At 42.0% G+C, this 13744-nt stretch overlaps 1 protein-coding gene across 1 annotated transcript in view; it reads right to left on the bottom strand.

The window, feature by feature from the left end:
* The window catches only part of LOC136875513 (THAP domain-containing protein 2-like), a 41113-nt gene extending 27369 nt beyond the window's left edge, over positions 1-13744 (bottom strand). The window contains exons 1-2 of the mRNA XM_067149061.2: positions 13727-13744; positions 10727-10993 (exon numbers count right to left, since the gene is read on the bottom strand). Of these exons, the coding sequence (XP_067005162.1) occupies positions 10727-10993; positions 13727-13737 (278 nt within the window). The 5' untranslated portion in view covers positions 13738-13744. The remainder of the gene's footprint in view (positions 1-10726; positions 10994-13726) is intronic.

Raw genomic sequence — 13744 nt, 5'->3', positions numbered from 1 at the left:
AATGAAGGCCATCCGAGCGCAGATCCCTATCTCCTACCCACCCATTAGGATCTAGAAATTTCACTCCCAGTTTCCCACATACCCACTCCATAGTCTCATTTAAATCCCCAATCACCCTCCAGTCAGTATCCCTCCTACACAGTATTCCACTAATAACAATCTCCGCTTTCTTAAACTTCACCCGTGCTGCATTTACCAGATCCCACACATCTCCAACTATGTTGGTACTTATATCAGCTTGCCTTACGTTGTTGGTACCAACGTGAAACACTACCACCTTCTCCTTCCCCTCCTCCCTCTCTTCTACTTTCCTCAACATCTGCCTCTACCTAATTCCTGGATAACATTCTACCCTGGTTCCCTTTCCTCCACACACTTTCCCCACGTGTCTAACGATGGAATCCCCCATGACCAGAGCCTCAACCCTACCCACCTCATTTGATCCCCTCCCCTCCTGGTCAGCCCTATCTTTCCTGATAGCTGCAGAAGCTACTTCCTCCTCCCTTTTCTCCTTCCCATGACCCTGTTCCACCTGTCTTTTCCTATCCTCTACTCTACATTTCCCTTTCCTACCTTTTCCCTTCCTCCTACTTCCATGCATCTCAGCAATAGTTCCCTGTCCCTCATCTTCCCTCTGTTGTTCTACCTGGAGTGACTCGTACCGATTTCGCACAGACACCTGTCCTGAATTCTGATCCTGAATAGAGCCCTTGGCCTGCAGTCTCCTTCCCCTTAGAACATTAGACCACCTGTCTTCTACAACTCCTCCCTTTCCTTCCCCTCCCTCTTGTACACCTAAACTTTTATTGGACAACAATATTGATATTGTCGCCATTCAGGAAACGCATGTTTCTAATGCAGATCAGTTTCGAAGCAGAGGTCGTATCCCTGGTTATACTGCTCTTGGAGTGACATATCACGATGTGTACGGAATAGCCACCTACATCCGTAACAACATAAATGAAGCCTCGCTTATTTCTCAAAATACGGATGGAAATATACATACAGTTGTCACACAGTTGCATGGCATTACTATAACAAATGTCTATAAACCACCTAACATTCTTTGGCCTGAACATGTCTTACATACTGCAAAGCATCCTGCAATTTATGTTGAGGATTTTAACAGTCACCATGGACTCTAGAAGTACTCCAAAAATGATGAAAATGGTAGAATGCTCGTGAAATGGGCAGAGGAAAATGACCTCCATTTAATTTTTGATGCTAAAGACAAGGGCACATTTAGATCAGCTGCATGGATCAAAGATACAAATCCAGAACTCTGTTTTGTAAGCTGTAATGAAAGTGGTTTTCCTGAAAACATCACGAGAAAAGTGATTGGTGAATTTCCACATAGCCAACATAAGCCCATCCTAATTGAAAATGGTATCACAATCCCTGTAATTAGATCAACACCACATTCTCGTTGGAATTTTCATAAAGCTGACTGGACCAATTTCACAGTAGAACTTGATGGATTCCTCCTAAATATAACAACTATAGGCGTTTTGCTGGTGCAGTTATAGAAACAGCTAAGAAGTTCATTCCAAGAAGTTACCGCAAAGAATATATCCCTGGATGGAACGAAGAAAGTGAAGCACTATATCAAGACTTTCAACGATGTGGAGATCCTAACATAGCAACCAAGCTTCTGTCCAGTCTGGACTCATCTCAAAGGCATAAGTGGATAGAAACAGTTGAGAGGATAGATTTTACTCACTCTAGCAGAGAAGCTTGGAGTCTTCTCAGAAAATTAGGAGGAAGCCCACCAGTATGCAGAGAACAGGCTGAAGTTACATCAGATCAAATTGCCTCTCACAACATTGCAACGTCACGAGTTCCAGGTGACAAGAAACACACCAAATATATTCGACGACAACTTCAAGTCTTGAAGTCAACAGCACCTCAGTCTTCAGAATATGCAAATCCCTTCACAGTATCCGAGACTGATACAGCACTGAGAGATGTAAAACCATTTAAAGCTCCTGGCTTCGATGGAATTCATCCCGAGTTCTTGATCAATCTGGGACAAAATGCGAAGAAATGACTGGCAACATTTTTCACAGACATCTTACTAACTGGACACATGCCTTTGGAGTTCAAAAAAGCTAAGATAATTGCGATTTTAAAACCTAGCAAACCCAACAACAAGCCAGAAAATTATCGCCCCATAGCCCTCCTTAGCTGTTGCTACAAACTGTTTGAAAGACTCATATTTAACAGAATAAGTAGCACCATTTTACAGCACATTCCCATGGACCAGGTCGCAGCTGTTGTGATCAAGTTTTGGCACTTACAACATTCATAGAAATGGGGTTCCAAAGAAAATTGAAAACATCTGTTGCTTTTGTTGATCTCACTGCTGCATTTGATACCGTGTGGAGCGAAGGTATGGTCTATAAACTTCTCCGGGTCATACCATGCATGAAGATAGCAAGACTTATTAACAATATGTTGATTGATAGGAGGCTTCAGGTTATCATCGGGAACAATGTGAGCAAGGAGAGCAAGCTTAAAAATGGTTTGCCTCAAGGTTCAGTCCTATCGTCACTCCTGTTCAGCTTATATATATCTGATCTTCCTGAAGTTATATCACGGAAATTCTGCTATGCTGATGATATAGCATTAGCTGTGCAGCACAAAGAACTGGAGAGAACTGAAAAGATTTTAACAAGGGATTTGTCCATTTTGGAAACTTACTTCAGGAACTGGAGACTTAAGCCCAACACCAATAAAACGGAGGTGTCTTGTTTCCATTTAAACAATCACTCAGCAAATACTAAATTGAATGTAAGTTTCTGTGGCAGGATACTTCACCACAACTGGAACCCAAAATATCTTTTTTTTTTTTTTTTTTTGCTAGGGGCTTTACGTCGCACCGACACAGATAGGTCTTATGGCGACGATGGAATAGGAAAGGCCGAGGAGTTGGAAGGAAGCGGCCGTGGCCTTAATTAAGGCACAGCCCCAGCATTTGCCTGGTGTGAAAATGGGAAACCACGGAAAACCATTTTCAGGGCTGCCGATAGTGGGATTCGAACCTACTATCTTCCGGATGCAAGCTCACAGCCGCGCGCCTCTACGCGCACGGCCAACTCGCCCGGTCCAAAATATCTTAGAGTAATCTTGGATCGAACACTATCCTACAAGCAACATCTGCTGGGCTCTGCACAGAAACTGAAAACACGTAACAACATCATTCATAAGCTTTGTGGAACTACCTGGGGTTCTTCAGCAAGCGTTTTACGGTCTTCAGCTTTAGGCTTGGTATATTCAAGTGCTGAGTACTGTGCTCCAGTATGGATGAACAATCATCACACAAAACTCATTGATACTGAATTAAATTCCACTATGCGCATAATAACTGGCACAATTCGATCTACACCAACTCATTGGCTCCCGCTTCTATCTGGAATAATGCCATCTGATTTACGCAGATCCACCGCTCTTATCAAGGAATTCAATAAAATCTTAAGGAACCCCGATCTACCTGTACACGAAGATCTACGAACTATCAACCAAAACAGATTACGTTCACGCCATCCAACTTTACGTAACGCCTTAGACATGGTTGCTAGAAGCTACAACCCAACTACAGAGTGGAAAAGATGGTGGGAAGCAGCAACGGAGACGCACCTGCACAGCATGTTCTCGAATGCCAAACTTCCAAGTGGATTCCAACTACCACGTAAAACATGGTCTGCTCTGAACAGAATAAGAACAGGCCATGGCAGATGCAGAGACATGCTCTTTAAATGGAACAAGTTGCCGACACCCGCGTGTGACTGTGGAGCTGCACGACAAACCATACATCATATTGTCAGAGAGTGTGAAACGTGGGCATACACAGGCAGCGAAGTGGATTTCCTGATGGCAACTCCAGAAGCAATACAGCGGATCAGTGATTTTGACATTCAGTTGTAGGGAGCCTTTTCTTGTTCATTGTTTTCTTGTTATGTAAATATGTATATAATTTATATCTGAAATCAACTTGATTGTATGGGCCATACGCTAAATAAATAAACTGAGCATTTGGCCTTGCAAGTTATTAAAGAACATAGCAAAGCAGACATTTATGGGGAAACACTAATTCATTTAATATGGAAAGGATAACTGTGAGAAATTAGGGGAATATGTGGTATAAATAGAGTTTCACCTCCTTCCAGTACCTACCTGTTAAAAGTCAACCTGTATGATATTCCTGTGTAACTTTCTTACTCTTAGACAAGTACTGTTGCACAAGTTTGGTGCAATTAGATTTCTCGGGAGCATCATCGACGCTCCTCTTCCAAAAATAAAAAATGCAATGCCATCATATGAAATACTGGATCAAATAGATAGTGGCACAGATTCTCATATTTTGCTATCAGTACATTTGCAATGTACCAATGCCTAGTTCCTGTGCTGGAATGGCCTGATCACAGACAATGGTGAGGACTTCTCCACTGTATTCTGTTCAGTGTGTGAATTCCTTGTTACTACCAGTGCCACCATGGCACAGACCGAATAGTTCTAATACGATGATGGACCAGTTTGTCAACCCCTCCCCACCAATATTCAGAGGTTGTTCCACTCAGTGAGATAATTCTCCTAGATCATGAATCGTGCAGACTTCCGATCATGGCCTGCTTTGGGACAGACGATACCTTCAAGTATTGGAACCGGTTGGTAACCTTCCTGCTTTGACAAAAATGTACAAGGTATGGAAGATCAATTTACTATTCCTGCTCTTTTTGTTAGAATTATTTCTTCACTGAGATTAACACTAAAAAAGTAGACTGCAGGAAAAAACAAAAAAAAAACAAAAAAAACACCTTCTCCCAGCGTGAATAAAATTCTTAGAGCCTAAACTGTAGTCCCTTCTCCTCTGACGTTAAATATTGATATATCTTCTTCTCTCCTTCCGTTTAGTCCTGCATTGGTGCAGGGTCCGCTTTTAAACATGCCATCCTCCACTTCCTGCGATCAAGGGCGTCAGCTTCAGTGATGCCTAGAAGGTGCATGTCTTCCTTGATGCAGTTGAACCATCACTTCTTCGGACGACCTCAGGATCAGGAACTTCCAGGATCAAATTGGAGGGCTTTATATATCATTGAGTCTGCAGGACTTCGGACAACATGGCCATATCATCTAGGTCGTGTTTCTCGCATCTTCTCTGGGATAGGTGCCACTTCCAACCGCCTTCGGACATCTTCATTTCTGATATGGTCCAGTCTTGTAAGATCCAGTGGCCAATGTAACATTTTCATCTTCGTACCATGTAGAACCTGCTCATGCTTCTTATTTGTAGACCAACATTCCGACCCATACAGTGCAACTGGTTAGACCATGGATTTGTAGACTTTTCCTTTCAGGTGGGTGAGAATTTTCTTGTTGCATAGCACACCAGTGACCTGACGCCACTTCAGCCATGTAGCATTTACTCGTGCTTGGGTGTCTAGTAATGTCTTTCCGTCTGAGGTGATGAGTGATCCAAGGTATTTAAATTTGTTGGCTTTAACTAGGTCTTGCCCGTCGATGCAAATACTATCAGCAGTCTGTAAGCCACATTGCACATACTCGGTTTTAGTGATGTTAAGGTGCAAGCGATATTCCCTTAAACGATCTTTCCAAATTTGCAGGAGATTTTCCAGATTCCTTCGGGACTGATCTGCAAGGAATACATCATCAGCATATGAGATGGTCCATGGGTATGGCATCTGGATGTCAGCTATTGCTGTAGCCATATATAAATACATAAATAAGAAAGGTGACAGTACTGAACGTTGATGAACTCCATATATGAACCCCATACTGACATTTATTTAATTTTTTTAGCCAACATTGGGCTACTTAGTCAGGTTTATGGAGGTTTTCCTTCTTTTTGTCAGCCCAGTACTGTTTCATTCTTTCTGAACATAATTTCCTTTCTGCTTCTGGAATCACTCTTCCTATTCTCTGTTTGTTGATTTTCGTCTGTAGTCTAGTGTGTTTGTCTTTCAATATGTTGAGTGTATTTGTTTTGTATCTTAAATCTTCTATTGTAATATGCAACTCTCTCATGTCTTCTTTAAGTTCTATGATCCATATAATATTATTCTTACTCATCCATAATTTTCCTACTGATTCTATTTTCTGGTGTAGATGCCCTAAGAATGATATTCATTTCTTTTTCATCGTGATAGTCACAGGTTCTATTTCTTTATAAACTGTTTCATTGGAAGCTAGTCTCCAGACTCCATTTACTTTATAATTTTTATTTAAACAGGTTCTCACTATTCTCCTTTCTAACTTGAGTACTCTATCTATTTCAACTGTGTTTGTTGTTTTGAATAATGTTTCACATGCGTATGTAGTTTATGGCTGGGTGACTGTTTTGTAGTGTTTCAATTTGGTTGCTGTTGAGAGACACTCTTTCAAACCAACAATCAGATTCCGAGGCCAAGTGTTGCCATTCTGCAGTACACCAAAATACTTTGGAATAACACTTGATAGAACTTTGACGTTCAAGCATCATCTTTCAAATGTAGCTGCTAAAGTTAAAACTAGAAATAGTATTCTTCAGAAACTTGTTGGTACATCATGAGGAGCCAATAAGCTACGATCAACAACATTAGCCTTATCATATTCTGTTGCTGAATACTGCTGACCCTCCTGGATCAGTAGTGTTCACACTAAGAATCAGGCCATGCGCATAATCACGGGATGCATTCAGAGCACGAGCACGCTATGGCTTCCAGTTCTCAGCAACATTCCACCTCCAGCCCTACAACGATCACAAGCTCTCCTAAATGTACGGAAAAACATTCAGGAGAACCCCCAACTACCCATCCATCAAGATACAATATTAACAAACACTGAACATCAACGACTGAAATCAAGGAAACCACCCTGGTGTACAGCAACCGATCTTGAAAGGATCTCTTTTCTGGAAAGCCCAGTGGGATCAGTCTTCAGTAGTCAACAAACATCTAGTTGATAACCCTTCTAAATGTGTACAAGGATTTGATCTTCAAAGATGACAGTGGAGAATCATCAATCAGATAAGAATTAGACAAGGCAGATGTGGTTATCTATTGTGCAAATGGGGTTTGACTAGCTCTGCAAATTCATGGTGCCTCTTCTCAGTCAATCCACCACATTGTTGCAGACTGCCCAATTCGAGCTTTCAGAAGGAAGCTAATGGACATTCACCGCACATCAGATGAAGCAGTTGATTGGGTCAAGAAATTAGACCAAGAGTTGTAGTATTGTATGGACTTGTGACTACACACATTTATCCTGAAACTATATATAAATGTATGTACATATTCTTCTTTTTCTTCTTTTCTTCATGGGATCTCTAAATATTAGTTCCTAATTAGCGTCGACATCTAAGATCTTTTGCTACCATGTTTTCGCTTCATTCCCACCTAGATATACCTGCTCCCTTCACAAACCTGCAGGTTGTTCTTATTGGGTCTTCTTGGATTTTTCCCCATCTTCACCTGGTAGTCCTAGAGTGGAGAGTCTGATTCTACCCAGCTCCTCAGATTTGAAAAGTATGTGTTCAGCTGATTCCTCTGCTTCATTGCATTTCCTACATATGTTGTCTCTTATTACTCCAATTCTATAAACCGTAGGTATTTTTTCAGATGGCAGTATCCTGTCAACAGTCCTACTATCCATCTAAAATTTCCCTGCTGAGTTTCAACAGTTCTTTAGTATGATTCTTGTTTGGTCCTTTTATCAGTTCCTTTGCAAGACGGTTGAGGCACTGACCTTCTCACCCCAACTTGGCAGGTTCAATCCTGGCTCAGTCCGGTGGTATTTGAAGGTGCTCAAATACGTCTGCCTCGTGTTGGTAGATTTCTTTTTTTTCTATTTGCTTTACGTCGCACCGACACAGATAGGTCTTATGGCGGCGATGGGATGGGAAAGGCGTAGGGGTGGAAAGAAGCGGCTGTGGCCTTAATTAACGTACAGCCCCAGCATTTGCCTGGTGTGAAAATGGGAAACCACGGAAAACCATCTTCAGGGCTGCCGACAGTAGGGTTCGAACCTACAATCTCCCGGATGCAAGCTCACAGCTGCGTGACCCTAACTGCACGGCCAACTTACCTGGGGTTGGTAGATTTACTGGCACATTAAAGAACTCTTGTGAGACTAAATTGCGGCACTTCGGCGTCTCCGTAAACCATAAAAGTAGTTAGTAGGACGTAAAGCAAATAACATTATTATTTAACTTCTATGAGCAGAATTATCAAGAGGCTCAATTTCCTTTGTCAGAATCTCGCTCTGTCTTGTAGGAAGTTACGCTTGTAGGGCTTAACAATTTATTCATCCACTAATCAGAGGGTGGAGAAAGAAGAGTTCCGGTTCTTCAAAAAATGAAGGTATCTGGCAGAAGAAAGGGAAGGACCTTGAAGAGTGTGAAAATGAGACTTCCTAGGCCCCGAATGTTCTAATCCCGTTGGGCTCGGGAAACTGCTGCTACTGAAATGCTTTAATTCCTTCCCTCAAGGGGTAGGGCGGGCCTCTTAGACGGTGACGCCGTCTCTCAGACCAGGAGATTTGTACGGAGAAGGAGATGTGCGGAGAAGGTGAGAGGGTTGGCGGCCGTGGCCTACACTAGGAGCTGTCCTGTCATTCGCCTTAGTGCAGGATAATGGAAAACCACGGAAAACCATTTTCAGGACAGCTGACGGTGGGGACCCGCCCCTCTCGTCTTCCGAATGTTGGCCGGTCGGAGTGCAGAGCTGTCGGATCACCGACCAGCCGTGGCCACTTGTGGGCTGAGACGTACTCTGCATCCACCGACGGGGTCGGGAAAGAACAAGAGTCGACCAACGGGGTCAGATAGGAAAGAAGAAAGTGAGGAACCTGACACAAATAAATGGAAGTGGTTGTGGTTATTGTGTTAAGGCGGAGTACAACTAGGCAGCCATCCTCTATATAACACTCAACAGAGAGGAAAAATGGAAGAAGTTCGAAACTTCGAAAAATGAAGGTATCAGCCAAAAAAGGCAAGGGCCATGAAGGGCGTGAAAATGGACTCCCAAGGCCTTGATTGCTCTAATACCGTCGGGGTCGGAAAAGAACAAGAGTTGACCTAGGGAGGTCGGATAGGATAAATGAAAGTGAGCCTGGCACAAGTAAGTGTAAGCATTGCCAGGATTCAGCTAAGGGCCCCGTGGTCACCAACCCACGCTCCCAAGTTTAGAGTCCCTGGGATTCCTTTCAGTCGCTTCTTACGATGAAATACTCTCTCGCCTCACAAAAATAATACCACGAGGAGTTGGTCAAGGGAGGTCTAATAATAAAGATGAAAGTAAGGTGCCTGACACAAGCGGAAGTAATGCAAGACCCACCCGGGCTCTATATTGTCTTTATGAGTGTATCAGGCTGAGGCGGTGATTGCCGTTTACGGGGTAAAAACAACTTGCTTACTTACTAAAATATTAATCGATGAAGGAAGGAGAGGAGTTCATTCCCCTGGAAAAATGAGAATTTTGACTAAAGAAGGAAAGGCGTGAACATGAAATGCACTCCCTAAACTTCGCAAATCTATGGACAGCAAAAATGTAAAGCAAGAATCTGGCACTAGCGGAAACTAGAGCCCCGTGGTTGCCCCTAACGTTGTGAACTTAGTGTCAAAATGAAAGACTCCCTTGGCTTCACAAACCTGATAGGCCTAATGTTGAGGTCGGAAGAGAACAAGAGTAGACAAAGGGAGGTCAGACATGAAATAAGAAAGCGAGGAGACTGGCATAGGTAAGAAAAAGCAACTGAGGTCGCCAACCCACGCTGCCAAGTTCAGAACCCTGTTCCTTCTTTTAGCTGCCTCTTGTAACAGGCAGGAGATACCGTGGTTGTATTCTACCGCTCATCCTCCAGGAGGAGGTGACTAGTTTTCAGAGGCACAAACTAGTTTTTAAACCCAAAAGAGGTCAAATATAAAATAGGTAGCGGAGATATTGTAAGTGATAGTGATTGCTATTTCAAGGCAAGAACTACGGGATTGTCAGTCCTTCTTAACATTAGCCATAGGAAGAAATGGGAAATGCCCTATCCTCGGAAGAATTAAGACATCGATGTTTGAAAGGGAAGGGCGCACAGGTCGTGAATATAACTGACTTTGATGATGATGCTTGTTGTTTGGAAAGGCCTAACATCTAGGTCATCGGTCCCAAACACACTCTAGGATTTGTAAATTTCTTGTCGTAGAGGTCGAAGAACATAACATATTGTAGGAGGTAAGTTGAAAAGTGAAGAGCTTGGCATATCAACATACTAGAGCCCTGTGGGTGTAACACAGTACATTCACAAACTATAAGTTTCTGAAGGTAGTTGAATGGTTATAAACCAAGTAAGGAAGAATATCTTCGTTTATGTTAATATGCTTCAGTTTATGGACCTAAATCTTGAGTTTACAGGTTTCAAACTCCACTTTGTACTTTCGATCGAAATGATCGGTTTTGGCTTATTCGAGGCAAGCATCAAGTGTCAAGAAACACTAAATTAAGCCCCTCAAAATCCCATGTAATCTGATTAATTTTCATATATGTTTCTGTTATTCGGTAAAACTGTCTCCTTTCTGGACTTACTAATGTGCATGAAATTCATTGTTGAAGAATCTTGTGAACTATAAGAAAGATGCAATAAAATGTAAAACTACTTCATTTCTAAACCACTAAGACATCTAAGATTAATTATTAATTTTAATTGTATTTTAAGAGTTAAAACTGCAAATTCTTGAATTGTTTACCTTGGTTCTGGTTCGATTTTGTCTTCTGTTGATGCAGCGCTTTCTTTCAAAGATTTCTTTGATTTCATATTCTTAGGATGAGATTCGAAATCAAATATGGTTGGGACTGCCCCCTCTTTTAATCTCTTCAGCCGTCCCCAGGGGCATATTTCAAAACAGTCTTTAGTGAAGTGTTTGGAGCATAATTTTGCGTATTTACTTGGATTATAATTTTTCCTTCTTATTGCTTTAATCCACTTTTCTCGTAAAGCTTCATCCTTTGGGAAGCTAGAACAAGTGAAAGAGAATCATTTATTGTATATTACCATATGGTTTTCGCTATTCATTCATTAATGGTCTAGATTTTACCTCACACACCTCTATTTTGCATGGAAATTTAAGAAATATCTACAGTGCTAATCTTATCGTAATTGCCGTAACATGCAGAATAAATACAAACTAGCCATTATGGAGTGTGCCATATTTGCGTCATCTTTTACCTTTCCACACATCAGTAAATATCTCCAGTACAAACGTTTATTTAAGATTTTTTCCCCCTCTTAAACCCTTTTAAACGTCAGCAAAAATATGAATGTGTTCTCTTTTTTACCTGTGGAATGAAACCTGGTCTCCTTTCCTACTTCTCTCATAGCAATTATATGCTGCGCAAGCTGCCACCATGTTTCAACAGTTCATCTGTGACTGTGTAGAAGGGCTTTCGACGTTAATGTTATCTTTTATCTGATTGTCTCATAATGTTTGTATTCCAAAGCTGTTATGAGATTAGGACATTCGTGATTCGCCTCTAGGTAGCAACAAAACCTTAAAACAGACTAGTAATATTCAGGATACAAACTATTAATATGAATTCAAATTTGAGCTTAACGTTGCAATATGCAGGTACTTGGGAAATATGAACATACGGAGTAGTACGGAGCAGTCTTCAATTACGTCACGTATTGTAAGAGCGATAACCGCTGGTCGGAAGTCGGGACTACCAGCTGAGATTCATTCATAAGAATACAATTTATCTGATAATAAGTTTCATTTCTTCGTTGTTTACCGTCTTTGCTGAAGGTGAACGTAACAATGCAAATGAGATATCTTCTATAGAAGTTGCCATCAGTTGGAGTGGAATTCTTTGCTGCTAATAATAGAATAATGCGAAGAATACGTTCATTTTGATAATAATGTCATGTCACTATCTGTTGCTGTTTCTCGATGGATGTTGTAGGTTTACATCTGTGTCGTGGCACAGGCCAGATCAAATTCCACGGTGTTATGCTATATGCGGCTATGCGTCAAATCTTACTTTTGAGCAAAACGCGTTCAAAGTTTTCATATTTAACTTAAAGCCATCTTAGAAGAGATGTTAAAATAAAGCAGTCTTATTCTTCTTCCACCGGTTTTTCCCACACTTCTGCTGTGGTGAAGATGAGGATCTGGCCCTGTTTTACGACCGGATGCCCTTCCTGACGCCAGCTATTTCGAGGGATATAATCACTATTGCGTGTTTCTGTGGCGCTTGGTTTTGTCCGACTCGTTGGCTGAACGGTCAGCGTACTGGCCTTCGGTTCAGAGGGTCCCGGGTTCGATTCCCGGCCGGGTCGGGGATTTTAACCTTAATTGGTTAATTCCAATGGCACGGGGGCTGGGTGTATTGTGTTGTCTTAATCGTCATTTCATCCTCATCACGACGCGCAGGTCGCCTACGGGAGTCAAATAGAAAGACCTGCACCTGGCGAGCCGAACCCGTCATGGGATATCCCGGCACTAAAAGCCATACGACATTTCATTTGTAGTATGTTGTCTGAATATGAATGTTTTGGGATATCCCCCCGTGGGTGGGGGCGGTAGAATAACACCCACGGTATCCCCTGCCTGTCGTAAGAGGCGACTAAAGGGGGCCCGAGGGGCTCTGATCTTTGGAGCGTGGGTTGGCGACCACGGGGCCCTCAGCTGAGTCCTGGCATTGCTTCCACTTACTTGTGCCAGGCTCCTCACTTTCATCTATCCTATCCGACCTCCCTTGGTCAACTCTTGTTCTTTTCCGACCCCGACGCTATTAGGTTTGCGAGGGCTAGGGAGTCTTTCATTTTCACGCCCTTCGTGGCCCTTGTCTTCCTTTAGCCGATACCTTCATTTTTCGAAGTGTCGGATCCCTTATATAGAGGATGGTTGCTTAGTTGTACTTCCTCTTAAACCAATCAAAACCACCACCTGTTTTGGGATAAACACAAACACTCCGTCCCCGAGTCAGAAGAATCATTAATCAGACGCGATTAAAATCCCCAATCTGGCCGCAATCGAACCCGGGTCACTCAGAACCGAAGGCCTCAAGCCATGGAGTCGGACAGATAAAATAAATCAATAATTGGTACAGTTACGTAATGCAGTGCAGGTAATGCGCTTATTCAGTAAAAAAAAAAAAAAAACAACAACCTCATTCAGTGCAATATTTTCATCGTTTTCCTCAAATTGTGGACCGAAGATACACATAAAACGGCTGTGGCAGTTAACTTGTTGATGCTCAGGAGTACGGAACATGTAGTTATACCAACAAGTAAAGCGCCACTATGGGCGATTTTGTTGTTAATAACCCAAGAACCAGCAACCAAATATTAGGTTTTCGGTACCTATTACTATTTCATTATATAAGAATTCCACAAAAATGCAAATGAGCATCGAACTCGTAAAACAAATAGTAGAAAAAGAAGGCTGTGGTGGTATCATTTCTTAATTCTGACTACCTGACGAGGAATCGAACCGACATGGTTCCAGGTACACCTTCAACACCTGTGCTAGCACACCTACTTCAAGGCCGTAGTGGATGACTTATAATTATTAACTTAATGAAAGCTTATGACCTTGCTGCATTTATTACTAAATTGCTTGGTGAAATTAAGTTACTTAAATCCAAAACTGGCAACTGTACACTTATAGTGTGATACAGTACAAAACAACCATGCCCTAATGATAATGCACTGTAGGTCCTATAGCAATAATTCGTACTATACATACCTGTGATCCATTTTAGTT

Source organism: Anabrus simplex, chromosome 6 (genome assembly GCF_040414725.1).
Source record: "Anabrus simplex isolate iqAnaSimp1 chromosome 6, ASM4041472v1, whole genome shotgun sequence".
In the NCBI taxonomy this organism is placed as follows: domain Eukaryota; kingdom Metazoa; phylum Arthropoda; class Insecta; order Orthoptera; family Tettigoniidae; genus Anabrus; species Anabrus simplex.
The sequence above is the reverse complement of the archived record's forward strand: the minus strand, read 5'-3'. Positions and strand labels throughout refer to the sequence as shown.